Source organism: Kwoniella dejecticola, chromosome 9 (assembly GCF_000512565.2).
Source record: "Kwoniella dejecticola CBS 10117 chromosome 9, complete sequence".
NCBI lineage: Eukaryota > Fungi > Basidiomycota > Tremellomycetes > Tremellales > Cryptococcaceae > Kwoniella > Kwoniella dejecticola.
In genome coordinates, this window is record NC_089309.1 from 265,341 (window position 1) to 283,997 (window position 18,657).

The 18,657-nt window shown below is 49.3% G+C and overlaps 10 protein-coding genes across 10 annotated transcripts; 9 read left to right on the forward strand and 1 right to left on the reverse strand.

Annotated features, from left to right (window-relative positions):
* Positions 1-649: 649 nt before the first annotated feature.
* On the forward strand, positions 650-5,571 carry I303_107050 (uncharacterized protein; the record flags this gene model as incomplete). The annotated part of the gene is made up of 4 exons (XM_018409733.1): positions 650-1,906; positions 1,962-2,711; positions 2,766-4,916; positions 5,098-5,571. The coding sequence occupies 4 exons, from the start codon at positions 650-652 to the stop codon at positions 5,569-5,571; spliced, it is 4,632 nt and encodes a 1,543-aa protein (XP_018260736.1).
* A 367-nt stretch (positions 5,572-5,938) lies between these two features.
* I303_107051 (uncharacterized protein) lies at positions 5,939-6,526 on the reverse strand (the record flags this gene model as incomplete). Its single annotated transcript, XM_018409734.1, has 2 exons — positions 5,939-6,149; positions 6,276-6,526. The coding sequence occupies 2 exons, from the start codon at positions 6,524-6,526 to the stop codon at positions 5,939-5,941; spliced, it is 462 nt and encodes a 153-aa protein (XP_018260737.1).
* A 366-nt stretch (positions 6,527-6,892) lies between these two features.
* I303_107052 (uncharacterized protein) lies at positions 6,893-9,368 on the forward strand (the record flags this gene model as incomplete). Its single annotated transcript, XM_018409735.1, has 8 exons — positions 6,893-6,915; positions 7,002-7,374; positions 7,507-7,760; positions 7,874-8,030; positions 8,107-8,371; positions 8,460-8,780; positions 8,931-9,165; positions 9,260-9,368. The coding sequence occupies 8 exons, from the start codon at positions 6,893-6,895 to the stop codon at positions 9,366-9,368; spliced, it is 1,737 nt and encodes a 578-aa protein (XP_018260738.1).
* Positions 9,369-9,933: 565 nt separating this feature from the next.
* On the forward strand, positions 9,934-10,650 carry I303_107053 (uncharacterized protein; the record flags this gene model as incomplete). The annotated part of the gene is made up of 3 exons (XM_018409736.1): positions 9,934-10,179; positions 10,359-10,444; positions 10,545-10,650. The coding sequence occupies 3 exons, from the start codon at positions 9,934-9,936 to the stop codon at positions 10,648-10,650; spliced, it is 438 nt and encodes a 145-aa protein (XP_018260739.1).
* A 558-nt stretch (positions 10,651-11,208) lies between these two features.
* Positions 11,209-12,039, forward strand: I303_107054 (uncharacterized protein; the record flags this gene model as incomplete). Its single annotated transcript, XM_018409737.1, has 1 exon — positions 11,209-12,039. One exon carries the CDS (start codon positions 11,209-11,211, stop codon positions 12,037-12,039), a length of 831 nt encoding a protein of 276 aa, XP_018260740.1.
* A 518-nt stretch (positions 12,040-12,557) lies between these two features.
* On the forward strand, positions 12,558-12,946 carry I303_107055 (uncharacterized protein; the record flags this gene model as incomplete). The annotated part of the gene is made up of 2 exons (XM_018409738.1): positions 12,558-12,616; positions 12,685-12,946. 2 exons carry the CDS (start codon positions 12,558-12,560, stop codon positions 12,944-12,946), a joined length of 321 nt encoding a protein of 106 aa, XP_018260741.1.
* A 441-nt stretch (positions 12,947-13,387) lies between these two features.
* I303_107056 (uncharacterized protein) lies at positions 13,388-13,597 on the forward strand (the record flags this gene model as incomplete). Its single annotated transcript, XM_065969497.1, has 1 exon — positions 13,388-13,597. One exon carries the CDS (start codon positions 13,388-13,390, stop codon positions 13,595-13,597), a length of 210 nt encoding a protein of 69 aa, XP_065825569.1.
* Positions 13,598-14,630: 1,033 nt separating this feature from the next.
* Positions 14,631-15,410, forward strand: I303_107057 (uncharacterized protein; the record flags this gene model as incomplete). Its single annotated transcript, XM_018409739.1, has 1 exon — positions 14,631-15,410. One exon carries the CDS (start codon positions 14,631-14,633, stop codon positions 15,408-15,410), a length of 780 nt encoding a protein of 259 aa, XP_018260742.1.
* A 1,084-nt stretch (positions 15,411-16,494) lies between these two features.
* I303_107058 (uncharacterized protein) lies at positions 16,495-16,953 on the forward strand (the record flags this gene model as incomplete). Its single annotated transcript, XM_018409740.1, has 1 exon — positions 16,495-16,953. The coding sequence occupies one exon, from the start codon at positions 16,495-16,497 to the stop codon at positions 16,951-16,953; it is 459 nt and encodes a 152-aa protein (XP_018260743.1).
* Positions 16,954-17,617: 664 nt separating this feature from the next.
* Positions 17,618-18,391, forward strand: I303_107059 (uncharacterized protein; the record flags this gene model as incomplete). Its single annotated transcript, XM_018409741.1, has 1 exon — positions 17,618-18,391. One exon carries the CDS (start codon positions 17,618-17,620, stop codon positions 18,389-18,391), a length of 774 nt encoding a protein of 257 aa, XP_018260744.1.
* Positions 18,392-18,657: the final 266 nt, after the last annotated feature.

The window sequence follows — 18,657 nt, forward strand, 5'->3', positions numbered from 1 at the left end:
ACTCACAATAGACGACTTCAACATGGCTAGTTTCGAAGACCGTAAAGTTCAACAAACAATGTGTATACATAGACCAGACCGCGGCTCAAAAGATGTTACATCTATTATATATCGAGATTCGGATCCTGCAATCCTGCAATCTGCTATTCGCCATCGACAACGACCATCAATATTACACACACTAAACACGCTTCTTGTACCCTTACGCCAAAATACACTTACAAACGATCCAGTCAACTGCCGAATCTGGGCATCACACTCTGATTGACCTCGACTCTCGGAATCACTGTTGTTGAAGCATCACAATCCCATCCGCGGCACTGATCGAAGCTTATATACAGCTTCATCGCGTATCACACGACTTCAGTGAACTTTGTTTCCACCCTAGGCAGTTTCGGACTCAATAGAGTGAAAATCGTTGACACGAGGTCTAGACGTCCCTGCAACGCTGAAGGGACGACTTTTGGCGAGTTTTTTTTGCCCCACATCCTTATATACTGGTATGTCGACAAGAACTGAGATACTGTGTTGCCGCTGATATCTCATTTGTTCAGCTTGCTATCGCCCTTCGCCCATCATCTTTCTTCTTACATTTCCGGCCAATACTTTGTTCCTGACAAAAAGTCATCCTCATCACGCATAACATAGTATGAGCGCACCTCGAAGCGTACCACCAGCACCAACACCAGTGCCCGTCCCCTTACCAGCTGCCCAAAATGTCCCAATACGAGAGCCAACACAGAAGAAGTACTCCGAGGGAAGCATGTACGAGGACATGTCGCCGGAAGATATCAAAGCATGGCATGATCGGTATGCCAATTTCAAGAAATGGAGAGAGGAAGTACCGAACAAAACACAGGTTGGACAAACGTTTTCAGATCCGCCAGGCAAGGATGTGGGAGTCGGATCCTATCCATCGTATATCGAACCTTCGGATGACGGCACTGTCCTAACGACGATCAAGGAGAAATTCTTGGAGGCTGCTAGGGCAAGAAGCGAGTTAGAACGTCTGCCAAACCCTCAAACTACGCAAGCTAGAACTGTCCAGCAGCCTCAACCATCCTCGATGAAGAAGGTGCAATCTAGAACCAATCTACAAGCTAGAGTCGAAAAATTACGGACCTCGGGAACAGAGACGCCACCTTCCAGACCCCCTTCAAGAACCCATACAGTACGACCTCCGCTATCGCAGAAACCGGTGCCATCTCAGAATGTAGCTCCAACTGCTCGAACACAACCAGTGAAAGCTCTTACGATCGAGATCCAGCCTCCGTCCACCAAAACACCGACGAAGACCCCTCTCGCATCTCAGGCTCAAACTCAAACTCAAACACAAAAACTAGCCCAATCTCAACAGCCATCCGACTCACACAGAACACCCTCGCGAAAGCCAAGCATAAGTGCGAAACCCGTCAGACCACCACCTACTCCGCTCCTTGCTCACGCCCCTGCTGCAGACAAGACTCTCCGGCCAGCCACCGAGCCAAAGGTCATGTCCCGGCCACCTTCAACGAGAGGATCGTACTCACCCGGAGCACAGATTGTCCCTTCCCCTACTCCTTCAGCCAAATATGCAGAACGAGAAGCGTATATAAGCTCGGCATTGACGCTGCCTTTAGATATGTTGGTTGAGACGGAAGCGGTTCCTGCAAAGGTCGACACCAGTTCGCACCTGACCACTGGACGCTTGGACTCGTTACTCGGAAAAAGCAGAAGCGGCAGTAGGAACAAAGGCAGTCAACGGTCTGCGGGTAGTAGTACGACTTTGCCTTCGCCTAGAAGCGATCATCCACCTAGTAGAAATGATCAGAGATCCGTAGATCTGGCAAGGAGTAAAACGACTTCTGATCTTCCCACCCACAGTCGAGCTGGTACACAAGCGCTACACGAAGGTCATCGGTACGAGGTATGTGTTCTGGATCATCGAGTCTCTGCAAAGATCCAGCTGACAGATTGTACAGGGATCAAATCACCTACCCTTACCTGACGTCCAATCGACTAAGCCGAAAGTGTCATCGGAAGCTACAATCACCCGAGCAGCCAATCAACCTCTGCCCCCGACAACGCATATCTCAACGCATGCAGCTGCACCAGCGCCACCTAAAACCTCTAACACTAAAACTCCCAAACAGCCCGATGAATATGCTGAATCCCAGACGACTATCATCAGAGCTGCTCGAGAACCTCTTCCACTCTCGGCTCCCAATCAAGCGACTCACGCAGAAACTATCAAGGTGCCGCTATCTGTCAAGACTGCTTTGGCGTCTTCCGGTCCAGCTACAAGAGCCCCCCCAACTGCGACTGCAGCCACGGTCACCCGAGCTGGTCAAATCCCTTTGCCCGCGACAACGGGCGGAATTCGTACCCAAAAATCTGCTGCTTCGACAATCAAACCGATCGCCGAAAACACGGCAAATCCTGCTTCACCCCGGAATGTTCCCCTGCCACCTACAGCGCAAACTACCGCGTCGTCTGTTGCTGCTCAGAACCCAGCCGCTCCAGCCGCTCCATCGCATAGGTCGCAAAAGCCCCTTCGACCAGCACTCACTCCGCAACATTCGTTTGATGCATTGACTCACGCTTTGTCACTTGGGAGAAGGCAGCGAGATCCGTCTGTGGGAGATTTGACGGCTCATTTCGAGCCTGCAGTCTATCCCTTACCGCCCAGCGGTGGAACCTTGTTCTCTAGCCCGGAGCAAGTAGGAAATATCGTGAGTCCCTCGCTTATATTCAAAGACTGTATTGCGCTGACAGATGTACTGCAGCCCATCCGGACGACCGAACACGAGGTTGCATTCTCGACTGTTCAGTATATTCCGCCTGAATCACTACATACTACTACGGTGTCCTCTACGCCTGCTGCACAGCATTCAATCAAGCCCAGATCAAACCAATCCAACAAGTCAAGCAGGTCTGTGGCTCCTCCGACTCCAGCCACAAGAGCTGCAGTCATACCTCTGCCACCATCAACCTTCGCTCCAAATACCCATTCGACGCCGAGAGTATTGCCTTCTGCCCCTGCGCCAAGCTCAGCGTCGCCACCCGCTCCTCCTCCACCGCCAGTGACTTCCCCGGTCGAGCGTCCGAATGCTATACCCAGCTCGGCCATCGAGGTTCTGCCTCCTCGACCATCATCTCATCATCCTGCAACAAATCCCCCAGTGGCTAGCCAAGTCTCGGTACACCAAGCTGGCGAGCTAGACGACCACCCTCATATCCATTTCTCCCCCGGACAAGTATCGCAGTCTTTGCGATCGGACGATGATCATGTGTCGTTTGAGGTCCCATCTGGATCACGAGGAAGGCTGAGGGTGACTCTCAAGTGGTTCAGGGATGGTCACAGGTCAGCAAGATCTTCGCCTCGAGCAGCACCTGAAAGGCTGAGCGCAATTGCAGAGACCGAAGACCCACCACCTCCACCATTACCACCCAAAACCACTAGTCTCATGAGTAGAATCTTAGGCAGACCTGCTCAACCCCCTTCGACTGCTCCTCAATCTCGACCTGAACCCCTGCCTCAATCTCGAAGTCGCTCGACAACTCCTCCTTCACCTGATCTTCATCTGATACCAGATCATCAACGTCCTCACTTATCTCCGCCGCCCATGAAGCGAGATCATCCGAAATCGCCCACTGGGTCAGATCAATATCGTCCCCACAATCCATACTACAACCAGTACTATTCCGGCGGACTACCTGCATATGCACAGGTGTATAACATGCTGTCGCCTCCATTACCTTATCGCCAGCCCGGCGCTCAACGCTGGGCACAGGGTCCTGGTCCAGCTGGTCCCTATCGACAAGCACAACCTATGACGCATGCGCAAACGCAAACGCTAAATCAGCCTCAGCCCCAACTCGATGCAGGTTCACCGGCTCGAGAAAGTGTTGATCCCCCTTCAGACGCTGAACCTCCCCAACAACCTCAGATGCCTCAAGGTTATCCTCAGCCCCCTATAATGGGAGTTAACGGTTTCCCTCAACAGCCTTACTGGGCCATACAACATCAACAGCAGCAGCAACAACAACAGTCGAACCAATCAATCTGGCAACGGATGTTCCGGAAAACGTCTCAGCAGCAGCAACAGCAGCAGCAAGAGGACAACTTGCGTCCTGAGGATAGTGTGACGATCCGAAACTGGGCAAGAGGTGTTGCACCCGGCGGTAAGGCTCCCACGATGTTACCCCAAACCACGCCGTTTGGTGCTCAAGCTCGACCTACCATATTACCTCAACAGCAACAAGGAGGAGGTCGACCTACTTTGGCAGGAACCGCGTATCCCAATCAAGGAAATAATGTATACAGCGGACCTGGAACGACGCTGTATAATCTCAGAGGAGGATATCCACCCGACTATGATAATAGGACGCGACGTGGAAGAGGTAGAGAGCCTAGTGTATGGGAAAAGATCATGTATAGGCGCCAGCGTGAGACTGAAGAAGCCGTTTATAGATCGCCACCTAGACGACGAAAGGATTTACCTTCCCCTGCGCCGCCTCCGAGGCATGCGGCTAGAAGGGGTCTTTTCGGAAGGAATCTTTCCCCGAGCGATGAAGAAGAAAATAGGCACCGGGATCGAGATCGCACTCGAACAGGGCGAAACCGATTCATATCGGATGATAGATATGCGCTTGGAAGGAATAGAAGAGATGATATAAGGGATCAAAGGGCAGATAAATTCGAGAGGTATAATATTAGACAAAGGGAAAAGGAAGAGAGGAGAAGACAGAGATCGCTGAAGAGAGATGCACGTGCGAATGCGAATGCGACGGGGTTAAGAAGAGAAGTACTGGTCAATGTGGATCCACGAGATAGACCGCTTGATGTAGGTGGAACTGGACGAACGGGAAGGTCGGGGACGCTGGTTGGAGAATGGGTCGGGAAGTTTGGAAGGGGTAGACAGCGGGGTCAGCGAGTGAGTTGGGCGTTGGGATGTTCATTTTTCTTTCCTCCGTGCCCGATCTGAGTAGCTTGCGGAAAGAATCTGTTGGAGCATGATTTCCATCTTACCTTTTGATTTCCGATTTCTCCATTTCGATTCTTGATTCTGAGTCTGCTTATTGTATGGCTGATTCAAATTGCGTTGGTATTTCTAGTTCCCAACTTCCGAATCGCGAGTACGAAATTATCAACCCGAAACCCAACCCCGATTATGGAAAGATCGAATCCCATTTACACGTCGACCACAAGCGCAAGCTCAAGCTCAAGCACAATATTCGACTTATCCTGTCAAATTCCCTCAACAGACCGTGTCTCGACAAGGACAACCACGAATGGTACCTGGCGGACAAGCTGACCGTCGACAGACTTTGAGAAGGACGATGCGAGTGACTGAGCGTATTGCGCCCCTTCGTGCTCGGTCACAGCCCCAGCCTCAGCCTCAGCCGTCTTCGGGTAATGCATTAGGTCTAGGTTTAGGCTTCGGATCGGGATCGAAGTCGGGATTTGGATCCAGGTCCAACACTCGACAAAGAGAAGTCCAAGGCCAGACTCTCCCCCAAGGTCAAGGGATGAAAGGGATGCTTGGAAGACTGAATTTAGGTAATAGAACAACCAATGGAAGGCGATAGATAGATCAAGTGCCCTGGTCCATCTGGTCATTGCTCTAGAATTGCACGGGAGCAGAATGCTTATACTGTATATACAGATAGACGTATTGTAGGTCTGAAGAACTCGATCAGATTACTGCATATCTCATATCTTGTCACACATAATTGTCGTTTTATAGAGTTTGATGCTTGGTATATCTGTTTAGGGTCGTGACACCAAGAAGAATGTAGGATGTATTGCTTGTCATTTGTACTCTGTTTTCTGTGCTCTATACCCTGTGCACTGCACTCTGTGATCGTAGCCACACACTCTCTTCACTATTCATGCTTCAGTTTGCACATTGCGTTTCAACCTCCTCTCCACCTAAGTCTTGGAGTCAAGCAATGACTACTTCTTGAATTGAGCAATGACCATACCCACGACCATCCCAGCATCATGGCTCAAACTACCTATCAGATCGAACCTGTCCCTATGGTCTTTTTGCGTTGGATATAAGACTGGAGCGCCGGACTTTGTATGGGTGATGTGGAGGTCTTTCCATGAGATACCGTGCAGGTGGGCGGAGAGGGATTTGTAGGCTGCTTCTTTGAGGGCCCAGCTACGGGAAGCGACAAAGATCGAATGGTGTCAGTATCAAGGTGAAAGTCACAGGCGTAGAACGGTTCACTTTAATTTCTTGGTATGTTGTGCTAGGACGCAGACGAAGACGATCGCTCGGACTCACCGGCACGATAAGAACCGTAATTGCCTTTCTAGCACTTGAGATCCCTCTGCATTCTCTTCGAAAGATGAATTCGTTGGAGTCGATGTTGAGGTTGAGGTTGAGGTCGCATTCCCAGTCATGCTCAGCCTCCCGAACAACTCAAACTCCGCCTCAGTACATATACGCTTAGCTACTTTATACGGATCCCTCTTGAGCAGTAAAGTGCGGAACCGGGTTAGGGATAAGATGTCGATGCCTATTCCAGCTATCATCGGTCCAGCTCCACTTCCGGGGTCAGATCCTAAGCAGGAGGAAGGCTACTCTGCTTGAGACAGGCCTCGCTTGGCCATGAGCTGAAGCTGCCTTGGTATTGGCTACACCCTGTGATAAATGCGATCGACGGGTTGAATTATAGCGGTCAAAGAATGTTGAAGGAATCGCGGAGAAGATGAGGAATTCAGGGTCAAATACGGTCATCTTCATCACCAGAAAACCAGACGCGTCAATCCCATAATCCCATAATCCGATCGATGGACATCAAAGTCAGATCAAGATAACAATAATCTGCTATCACCACTCTCCCTCCTGGTGCGTATCGAAAAGCAGCTGAGTGTCAGCAGTACAGATAAGCAGCAAAGATGGACGACGAGGATAATGACTAGTGAGTCCCGCAGACTGGGTTGACTTGCCTTGCGTCTCTTCGTGGCTCGCTACGATCGCACCAGCTGATATTTTGATACCCCACAGCGAGCTCGAAAGACAAAAGACGATCGCTCAAAATCGACTTCTCCTCGACTCTCTAGGCCTGGATCCCTCAGGAGCCTCAAAGATACCAGGGAGTAAAGCTATTACTCCCTCCAAAGCGAAATCGGCGTCTACCACCAACCCAGCGAGTAAGAAGCGAAAGACCGCTCCGAGTGCAGCGCACGATGAAGGACCCAGAAGAAGGTCAGGCAGGATAGCGGGGCTGGAAGCTGATAGTGAGACTCTGAAAGTGAAGCTGGAAGAAGAGGAGAAGGAGCGTGAGGTTTTAAGGGTTCTAAGTAGAAAAGAGAGGGAGAAAGTTATGCGTGTTGGGGAGATGGTTGAGGAGCCTAAAGAGGGGGAAATGGACAGTCTTGTGAGTGACTCTTCGATCTCATTTGGTCAATTGCTCAGGAATGGCGAGCTCTGGCCAGGAGTGAACTTTACGATGGATGAAGTGGGATTGAGTCTGGACCCGAGACGTAGCTGACTTGAGACTTGATGGCAGGAAAAATACTTATCTTCGATATCGCTCCTGACTAATCCTCGGAAATACCCTACGAATGAGAATTCGGCGAAAGAAGCATATGCAGATTCAGACACGATACCTTCCGAGGTCACGCGCCTGAAGGCTGCGTTTAGGAATATGGAGCTCAAGGCAAATGCGAAAGTGACGAACGATAGAGTATTCAGTATGGCGGTTCATCCGGAGAAGACCAAAACATTAGTCCTTGTAGGCGATAAGTCCGGACAACTTGGAATGTGAGCGCGATATTCCCCGCGCCTTTTTCTCGTGCCATCTTTGACATGTCCTGCCTGCCTTCTTGACAATAGAAAGAGCTGACATCTGATGATCGACACTATTTGTTGCTCAGATGGGACGCTCTTGGTGCGCCGGAAGAAAATGTGAAATCCGAAGATGATACCAACGATGCTCAAGACGAAGAGCACGAGGGCAGGGTATGGAGGATTCAAGCCCACGCAAGGAGCGCTATCACCGCTATGAAAGTTGATCCTGTAGATGGATCCGGAGTGAGTTGACCTTTTCTTCCTCTTTCTCGCAAGCTTCAACCGACAAGGGTCATGCTAATCATCAATAACGTTCTAGCTATTCACTTCATCTTACGATTGTTCCCTTCGACATCTCTCTTTCTCCACCTTGCAATCAACCGAATTATTCGCATTTCAAGATGATAATATGCTAGTCACGCATTTTGACCTGTTACCAAACGGCCAAGAAGCTTGGATAGCCGATCGGAATGGTGGATTGACACATTGCGATTTTAGAGAGGATAAGCGCGGACGAGAAAGGCGGAGGTGGATCGTACAAGAGGAAGGAAGGGCTGCTAAGCTGGGTGGATTAAGTGTAAATCGTACGTTCCTCCATCATCTCAACTTACGTCCATCACCGCTCAAGTAGAGCAAAATCAGGCAGACACTAATATCATGACATGGTTTTAGCCCTTATGCCTCATCTTGTCATCACAGCAGGAAACGATCAACATCTGCGCTTATGGGATGTCCGATGCTTATCGTCGATCTCGCAATCTAACAAACCGGAATCAGTCCCGCTCAAGACGGAGACTAATGGTAATGGTGATGGACCGGAAACTCACTTGACGGGGGAAACGGAGTACGAAGAAGTCGCAAAATACATGTCGTCCAAGAAGGGTGCGGGCTTGTTGAGGGGAAGTTGGCAGCATGGGAAGAGCTGTAGTTCGGCTTATTGGGATCCGTGGGGAAGGAGAGTGTTGACTACTAGTTATGATGATAAGCTGAGAGGTGAGTGGGCTCTACCCCAAACAAAAAATGAGATACTGTCCTTCTGCAAAGTTTCCTGGTTCAAGGTGTACAAAGTGACAACACTTGACGAAGGCATGAGTTCCATCAGCGAGCAAAGAAGCTGATTGCTTATATTGTCTGATGGCTTAGTGTTCGACTTGAAGCCTTCTTCGTTATTATTACCTCAACCCCTACCTTCCTCGCAATTCACGCCGTCCAAGCAAATACCGCATAATTGTCAGACCGGTCGATGGTTGACTATCTTACGAGCGCAATGGTCCTTGAATATGGACTACATGCCCCATTTCACGGTTGGTAATATGAAAAGGAGTTTAGACGTTGTCTGTGCGAGCGGAGAGAAGATCGTCCAATTGTGGAATGAAGTGTGAGCCGAAGTTCTCCCCAGCTTGCTCCAATATCAACTCCGTCGTCGTGACACCATCAAGGACACATGAGCTGATATGGCTATTTCTGGACAGGGTCACCGCCGTACCTGCCGTCACGGCTTCGCATCCTAGTATAGTAGATCATGTCGTGGGTGGCAATACGAGCGGAAGAATCCAATTGTGGGGTTCGGGCAGTGCATAATTTTGGTGTGCATCTCGTCATTTGGGTGATGTTGACTTTGACGTATGTATCGTATAATCACGTTGTCCTATCTGCCTCGGCACTCTACCTCGACGCTCATTCTCCCTTGAATGACGGATCTCGGTGACTAACTTTCAATTGCGGATCTTCCTTTCGGATCAAGCCGACTGTATGACGTATTGTGTGGTGGATAATCAGATGTTCATCGGTGCTGGTCAGTTGATCTGTTCGCCAGAAACGATGGAGCGGATTGTGAGCATAATAATTTGGCAAAAGCGGTGCATGAACATGGTTGAATTCATGACTTCTAAGCCTATCCGCTCCGTCGAGACGCATGGATCTCATCCGCTTAGTGTTCTGCAAGGCAGTGTCAAGTTCAAAGTCTCTCATCGCCTTTCGGTCGTGTTCCTCTTGTTCATCTGAGAAGGTGTCCACCTGTGTCTGTCGACCGTGCACATATAAGGAAGAACATGATTCAGACTTCTACTCTCAGACTCAATGCTTGAAATACATTGCCCATTCCGACATCTGATACCCGCCAAATACAATAGCAAGATATAACAGAATGTTTTCCTTATCCGTCTTGACATACCCCTTACTCCTCTTGACTTCAGTCTACGCAGCTCCCACCGAAAAAGTCGGATCATCATCCCAAAATCTCGTTCAGCGACAGTCGAGCGTCCAATTCAACTCGACATGGCCTGATCAGTTCGTAGGTGGAGAGAGCGTTTCGATGAGCTGGACAGGAAGTAGCTCGGGTAAATACTCTGTAGCTTGGATCGAGGAGTACAATGGTGGAGATGATTTGCTCGTGAGTCTCAATCATCGTTTTCATTCTCACCTCCACTTTTATCCCGAAGGCTATTCGACAGCTACCTGGGTCTTGGTGACAGAATCTGCCGGAGCTGAGGATATACATGCTCGTGTGACCCGACCGCGAAAGGTACATGCATACTGACTTCTCTGACGCTCGGCCGCTGTATACTGTAGCTCAACTTCGTCTTCCAGGATGAAGCTTACGACCATTACGACTTTTACTTCGCGCCTGCCAGATGCTGGAAACCTGATTCCACATTGTAAGTCATCGAAAGGGATCCGTCATAGTCCCCTCATGCGTTCACTCCTTCATTGCAGTAGCTGTGTCGTTTGGATTCATGCTGACATATCTGCATTTAGCCGATTCATCGTTTGGGATGGCGAAGGATTCCCCTTACCCGAACAAAGGGCATATGGACCGAAGTTGCCTTTAGTCGAAGGTGAAAACGAACCTTCCACTTGCTGAACTACTCCATAGCGAAAGAATCTCTTCTGCACGATTGAGGCATTTTCCGATGAGATCGGACCAAGCACGATTACCAGTGATGTGGTTATGCAGTATCACACATGGACTAGGATGCATCACCCTTTTATGTACTGCGGCTTTTCGTTATATTGCACGTTAGCGTCAATGATCAAAGGATTATATACCGTGATGATCACAGTGACCCTCTTCGCCTAAACTTGACCGACCTAGAGCCGGGGCTCACGGAAGCCCAAGAGACAAGTCCAGACTAGATCTTCAAGTCTGGCCGAAGTACAGTAGCACTGTATGCGTCACCGTTAGCACCTTAGATGGTCAGACCAGGGCAAAAGTGTAAGTTGTCCTTTCATTGAGCGCTCCTTTCATCTTCGAGAGATGTCCCAATGAGGTAAATGAAACCAGAACACGACCTGGCTGGTGTGGTATAAGCGGACGTATAAAGACGTGCCGCTAACCTTGAGTCTCATCGATCTTATCTTTTCTCTGATCAACCCTATCCTCTCCTGCGCAGCACCACTAGACAGATACGCTACAAACAATATGTCAGACTACAAATCCGCGGACTTTGAGTCCGCCAAGACGATCAAGGCGAATAATAGAGATGTTGTCCCCAGCGGCGACTTGTCTTTCGCTCTCTCGAATATACGGAAGGAACAGGGATCTGACGTTTATACTTTCACAGTGGACTCAGTCAGTCCACTCAACGCCGAAGACACATCCGCTGCGGAAGACGCACAGGCTCTCTCGGAATGGATGGCCGGTCGCGATTTCTCAGCGCGGTCTTCGAACATCTATATATCCAATTACAAGCGTTGTGAAGGACCGAATCGATATTTTTCGTCCATTGGAGATTTTTACGGCCAAATTGATGATTTGGTCAAGAAAGGTGAAGACCGTGGAACTGTGACTGGTTTTGTCCAGTCTTGGACGCACAACCTCTATACCCCTGCAAGCTTTGCAGGATCAGAGCAGGTGACCCTCCACGCTCGCGCCAACCACCTAAGGCCCGACTCCATCATTCTTGACTCAGTCGAGCTTCATCCCCGATCTGATTGCAACATGAAGGTCTTGCAGAGAAACGTAAATTTCCTAAACGATTCTCTGTGTGGCAAGTCGTGGGTGGTCGGCGAGACTCTCAACGCTGACACAAGGGGTTATGCATTGGAGAGGTCCGATATTCTAGGAGCTGAAGAGCAGTTTGTGGAGAGATTCAAGCATGGCACCCGTTACGATCTCGAGGTCGACGAGAATATCAAAACAGCGCCTGAGTCACTGGTAGGTCTGGAAAGAGCTGGACCACCGGTCCAGACTACCCTCACAGGACAATTGACCTGGACATTGAGAGACATCCTGTGGGGCCAAGGACAGTGAGACTTTGTCTTTCCAGCCGGGTTCCGCAACGTGGCATCGAAGCGCATGAAGCACTCCACCTGTACAGTAGCTTGATAACACTTGATTTAGCACCTTTCCTCGTATGCAGTCTTTGCAGGTCTTCGGTCAGGGGGGCTTCTGTGCTCCTGTATGAAGGCTTGGGACAGCAAAGAACGAAGCGACGTTCGACGAGATACTTTCAACGTAGCAAGGTATGTCATAGCTAGCTCCATGCTGTCAAGAAGGCACGGTGCAATTTCAAATCAAGCCATCGAAGGATTGAGCAGTGTTGTCACTGCGTTCTGATCGGACCGAAGCCAAACCATCATCTGAAGCTTCGCGTTGCCTCGATTGGCTGCATACCTAAACTCTCCATCCCGCAAGTTCTCGCCACTTGGTCTTACCTCAGGAATCCACTTTCACAATTCAGTTTGGACTTTACGCACACGTTGCTCGACTTCGAGACTTGTCATTTCAGAAACCGTACGACCGCTTGACGTCCATCAACGTCCGCAGTGATGTCCAACAGCAACAGCGAGGGACAACAGATCCTTGATGGCCCAGAGTCTCTAGTATCGTGAGTCAGAACTGCTGACAAGGCCGCCTGGTTGATTTAGTCTGAGTGACCGCATATTGTGTTATCAGCCTGAATACCGCCACTGGCGAGGAGGACGTGTCCAAAACTCACTCGAGCCATCCTTCTCATGTATTCGAGATCGACGATAGATTCCAACCTGGAATGAACAAAAGCACAGGAACTTGGCATATCAAGAAGCTCGAACGACAGCCAAAAGATCTCCAGCACTGGAAGGACTCCACTCTACCTCTTGTGTGGCGATACCGAATCAAGGACTTCAGTGGTGTCACGAAAACCTCGGACGGACGAACAGTGACCAAACTCCGATAACAGCTGATCAGACAAGAATATGATATCTTTTCAACCGACCAAAGCTCCAGCAGACACAGCTTGGACGCCTCGTGCGGTCGTTCCGGGGCTCTCCGAACCACCTCTGACGACGATTTCTACGAAGGGATGAAGAAGTTTTGCTCTCGAACAGACGACGAGAGTGACTTTGTTGTTCGGGGTACGATCACGACGGAGTCGAAAGAACATTTGCCACTCGTGTGCAGCGTCCCATCAGGCAATCGACTCATTTCTGCTACTTTAGGTAGCTACAGCCCTTTTCGCTCAGGACCAGCTGTCTTCAGTCTATCAAACTCCAAGTCGATCGGGCTGGTACGATTTCTAGATGGTACTGACCAGTCGGCGGCAGATGACAAGGAGCTGGCGGAAACCCTGTGGATGGATCTTTGTAGCCACAAATGGGAGATTGATTCAGAGCACGGAATGGTCGATGATCAAGGCCAGAAGTTCTACCCCCTCACCGACTTCAGTGTCAGCTCACGAAATGATCATTCCCAGAAGTACTGGGTCGGCCAAGACCTGCTGAATAGTATCAAAGATGCTGAGCAGGGTGAAGAGATTCGAGGAAATATAGTTTGGACGCCTAAAGTCATCAAAGCGCCCACGAGAGGTCCCCCTGATTACAATCTATAGAGCGGAATCGCTAGATAGATCACTGTACAGGAGCAAGTTCCTGTTGCAACGAAGGGGACAATGGCAGTGGCGAGACCCAGCCCCCGCTGCGGATCAAATGAAAAGAAATTTCGTATGATGAGTACCTCTTCATGCACACATCGCATCTAAGCGCCTAGAGTGTGCTGTTACCACTAGCCTGGTTGAAGCCTGCCAAACACAAATATTTGCTGCTAGCTCTGATCCTCGTCCTGCCGATGATTCTCATACTTTGTTTGGAGAATTTGTTCAACCTTGTTCAACTTTGTTTGGAATCCAATCAACTTGGTTCATCTTTGTTTACCTTTGCTCACCTTTGTTCACGTTTGTTCATCTTTGTTTACATTTGTTCACGTTTGTTCACCTTTGTTTACATTTGTTCACGTTTGTTTGTCATTTGTTCACTTTTGTTTGGAATAGGTTCACCTATGTTGACCTTTGTTTGTAATTTGTTCACCTTTGTTTAGGTCTGTTTACAATTCGTTTATGTTTGTTCACCTTTATTCACATTTGTTTACAATTTGTTTACGTTTGTTCACCTTTGTTCACCTTTGTTTGGAATATGTTCATGTTTGATCACGTTTGTTTGGAATTTGTTCATGTTTGTTTGGAATTCGTTCACGTTTGTTCAACTTCGTTTGGTGTTTGTTCACATTTGTTTGGAATTTGTTCATGTTTGTTCACCTTTGTTCAACTTTGTTTGGAATATGTTCATCTGTGTTCACCTTCATTTGGAATTGTGCAACTATGTTTAGAATTTGCCCAACGTTGTTCATCTTTGGCATGCGATATACTGGTTGACAACGTCATCATACTACCTTTGATGACATTGAAAGGTCCTTTGTCTTCGCGTGCTTTTGAGCTCTCCATTCACCCTTGAGGCTTCTAGTGAGGCAAAATCTGTGACAATGCATACTGCTGAATACAGTGCTCTCCATTTTTCGAGCGGACAGACTTGCAAAACCAACTCTCAGAGCTACGCGACAAGTTACCGGGTAAAATCAAAACCTCTGCCATGTCTGCGCCTGAGACGTGCACCGTAATTGCCAGTAACAGACGCCTGCGCGCCAACGATCTCAAGCTGAATATCTCAAACCTGTGCCAGGATGGATATTACGGTTATTCAACTTACTTTACGTTTAAGGTAGACTCGGTCGATGTCACTGGCTCTGGGGATGTTCAAGCTCTGTCAGAATCTCTTACTAATTCTGGCTTGAGCATTGCTTCCAGAGCCACGCCGTTGCCCACCGGTCTTTACCGTCTTGACTGCGAGAGGGGAAGGCGAAGTTTCGCCTGCAGCTCTCAAGTCCACGCTCAGATCCACGACCTTATTGGCAGACAAGAGACGGAAGGAGCCCTGACTGGCGAGTTTCAGTCTTGGTGCGAAGACTTCGAGCTGCCCGCCACATCCTCGGGCCCTGAGACCGTCACAATGTACATTCAAGCTCAGCCCTCCCTGACCGGTCTTGGACCGTTCTTCAATATCAGTTCTGTCGAGTGTCGCCCTCTCTCTTCCGACGCGAAGGATCAACGAACCTCGCAGACAAATGTGGAATTTCTCACCGGTGCCTTGTGCGGCAAATTGTGGACGATCGATGACATTGGGCAAGATGATACCCAATACTTTGCTCTCTCGGAGCTCAACGGGTCAGACTTGAGAAAGACGAGCAATATGCGATACTGCTTTCGCGTGGATGAAGGGCTGAAGCGGGGCATAATTACGACTCTGCAGAGATCTCACGGCCATGAGACCGATGAGTCCTCCTTGCAAGGTACCATCATCTGGTCAAGCTGACTGCTGTAGCCCTGGTGCCTGGTATCAAGCGTGCTTGGATTTCACTCATCCTCCTCGTAGTTGCATTCTCCTCTTCAAACAAACGATACTGTACTATCATTTTTGTATTCAACTTTGATGCGATCTTTGGCGCTTATCCAGGCGCCATCGCACAGTATCATGACTTCAGTCGTCATTGTCTGTCGGCAGAGTGGAGTTATACTTATCTGTAGCATCAGACGAACCAGTAGAGCCGCCAACCTTGCCAGATTCCAGACTGCACTGGCGCAAGCTGCTCGAGTCTTCTGGGTGCATAGCCTTGTCAAATGATGTCATAGAGTGAAGACGCCTCTGAGGATGCCCCTCCGCTATGACCGGAGCAGGTGAAAGGATGTCTGCTTCATGAGCCTCGGTTCGCACTGTACAATGTGCATAGGGATTTGGCCTTCTTCGAGAATCCATTATTCAAAGCCTTCTCCACGAATGAGTCGCGTACGATAGGCTATCTTGTGATTTGAGCCATGTCGTCTGCGCATGCTGCGAGGCAAGCTATAAGAATGATGGTTGAAGTACAGTACTTTGCAAAACCTCGAGATAGCCCACCGATACAAAGCACCCCACCTCAAGGTATTGTCTTTTTCGAGAGCATTTATTCGCTTTTTCAAAACGCAAATCTGCGATGCCAGACGATCATCCCAGCTACCAGCCCACTTCTGGTGGCGAAGCAAATGTGCGTGCCACGCTTCAATTATCTGAACTTAGCGGTTCTATCAAACAGCACTTTTTCTTGTACAAAGTCGACTCGATCAAAGCTCAGCAGAATTCGTTAGTAGGAGGTTCTTACGTGGAAAGGTATCGAGACTTCTTCGACGGCCGTCGCGAAACCTATAACGGAAGCCTCAGCCGCACAGATACAATACACACAAGCAACGGGCGCATCAGTTTCCAATCCGATTCGTCTCTCCATAATCTGTTCGAGAGCATGACAAAAGAAAATCGGACTGAACATACACTCGCTGGGACTCTGTCCTGCCCCCGGGACCTCGAGGCTTGCGAGCCGGTATATGGAAACAGTTCGGTTCCTGCCATACTCAGATGCCGCGCTATGAATCCTCCGTTGGGGACTCATGAACAGGCTGCAAATTCCATGGAGATCGACAAGGTCTATCGATGCGGACTTCACTTTGACCCGGACCACAACATCAGAGATGATAATTTCCTACAGCAGCAATTGTGTGGCGAAAAGTGGTCCGTAGTGCCGGTATCGCATGCGGACGGCAGCATGGCCGATCACTTCGAGCTGAACCCATATCATGGATCCGCAGATAGGGCCATCCCAGATTACCATTTCAGGGTGGATGATACTCTCAGAGGTAGTCTTATGGGTACTTTGGATGCTGATCAGAAGAGCACGGCAGCCCTTGACTGCTTTGCTGGCTTACTACACACTCAACCCGCTCTGGATTTGCGTTCATTGTGGAGGGATCTGGGTGCGGAAAGGTCAGAGATGGGCTATTTGGCTACGGGGGTCATATCCTGGACTCCCCGGTCTCGGCGCACGTGATGCCTCGCCTCTTCGATAGACCTAGCGAAATGCGTATGCGTGCAGAGGTAGTCTGCTTCAGATCACCACAGCCGTCTGTCGAGATGTTTTGGTCGAGAACTGTACTGTAGCTGCATGTCACTTGGCGCCTTATCATCAAGTCCAAACATCAGTACTGCCCTTGTAGCGCTGTTGAAGGAGAATGAGCATATAGCGCTACAAACGCAGAGGTAGCAGGGTCACCAAGGTCTGGCGGAGCAATGATGACTAATGGACTCTTGCAAGCTTTCAGGTTATGCCGGGTCCGTATTGCTGGTGGAGGCGAAGTCGACCTAGCATCCTTTCACGCTGATCAGAAGGGTCCCAGAAAGCTCGGCTTTCTGATGGGCAAAAGGAAATCGGGCTTTGTCATACCTAGGATGCGTGATGCATTATCGCTCGATATATCTTGGTGGTCTGGCCAGCACCTCCCTTGTCAGGCGTCAGGCGTGGTCTTCTTGCGTCATATCATCTTTACCAAACCGATACACAGATAGGCATTCGGCGTCGAATATGAGTTCCACGGTTTAGAACCTTTTCCCAGATATCACTGTACTGTACATCTACTGTACAACGACAAGCTACTTCAGCGCCCAGGGGATCTATCATTTTGCCCGACACAAGACATTGGATCATAACAGCTGCTATGGCACCTGGCGTTAATTCTTCGGTGTTATCGTCGTCAGCGACCGAATGTTTCCCAGCTAAGATCAAAGTCTGCGGTATAGCGAAGAACTTCGATGACGAAGGTGATTTCGTCAACACTTATTCCTACTACGTGGAATCACTAAAACCCTCCGGGTTGCCCAATCCTCCCAGCGATAAATTGGAAATGAGCAAGAGACTAATTTGGAGTCTCACTGGTCGAATCGGAACCGCGCCTCCCAATGAGCTGCGCTCCCAATTCAGCTCGGAAGGCTTCATCCAGCTCGACAAACCCTGGTCAGACTCCCTCGCGGACATCGTGAGTAAAGGTGATACTGAAGGGGTAATTACGGGGTCAATGATTATTCCTGATAAGCACGAAGATCCGTCTTATCGTTTTGCAGAAGGTTCAGAGAAGGTCAGGCTCTTTTATATGCACACTGAAAGAAAAGGAGAAGGAGACGGAGAAGCAGACCCGTCAATCAGTATTCCAGCTTTGAGATTCGCTGATCCCAGACACCGAACGATCTCGTATGGGGATCTCAGAAATCTGCAGAATCAGCTCACAAGGATCGATACAGTCTGGACATGGACAACACCGTACGAAGACGGAAACGAGGACGAAAATGAAGGTGACGATGCTTCTAGTGGCTTCGTTGCGCTTCGTCCTTCACTCAATCCCCTCGACTCAGAGGGTCAATTCGAGCCACGCATATACAATTTTGAGATAAATCACGAACTTCGCGATTACTTGAACAGCGGAGATAGCTCTTGAGCCATTGGCTGGATATCCTGGTCGTCCATCGATGGGTCAGAGAGTGAGAGGGGAGAAGACACACGGGACTGCTTAAGCATGTGACGATTGCAGGGTCCATCACCACCGCTGAGCCACGCTCGACACAGATACGATGGTCCCTTTAATTGTTTTGATGCATACCAGTGAAATATGATACCTGTTTACCATCCATGATCCTATAGTAATCTGGTATAAGCAATAAGCATTATCAATTAGCGGCATGATTGCAATGTTTTGCGCCAGGT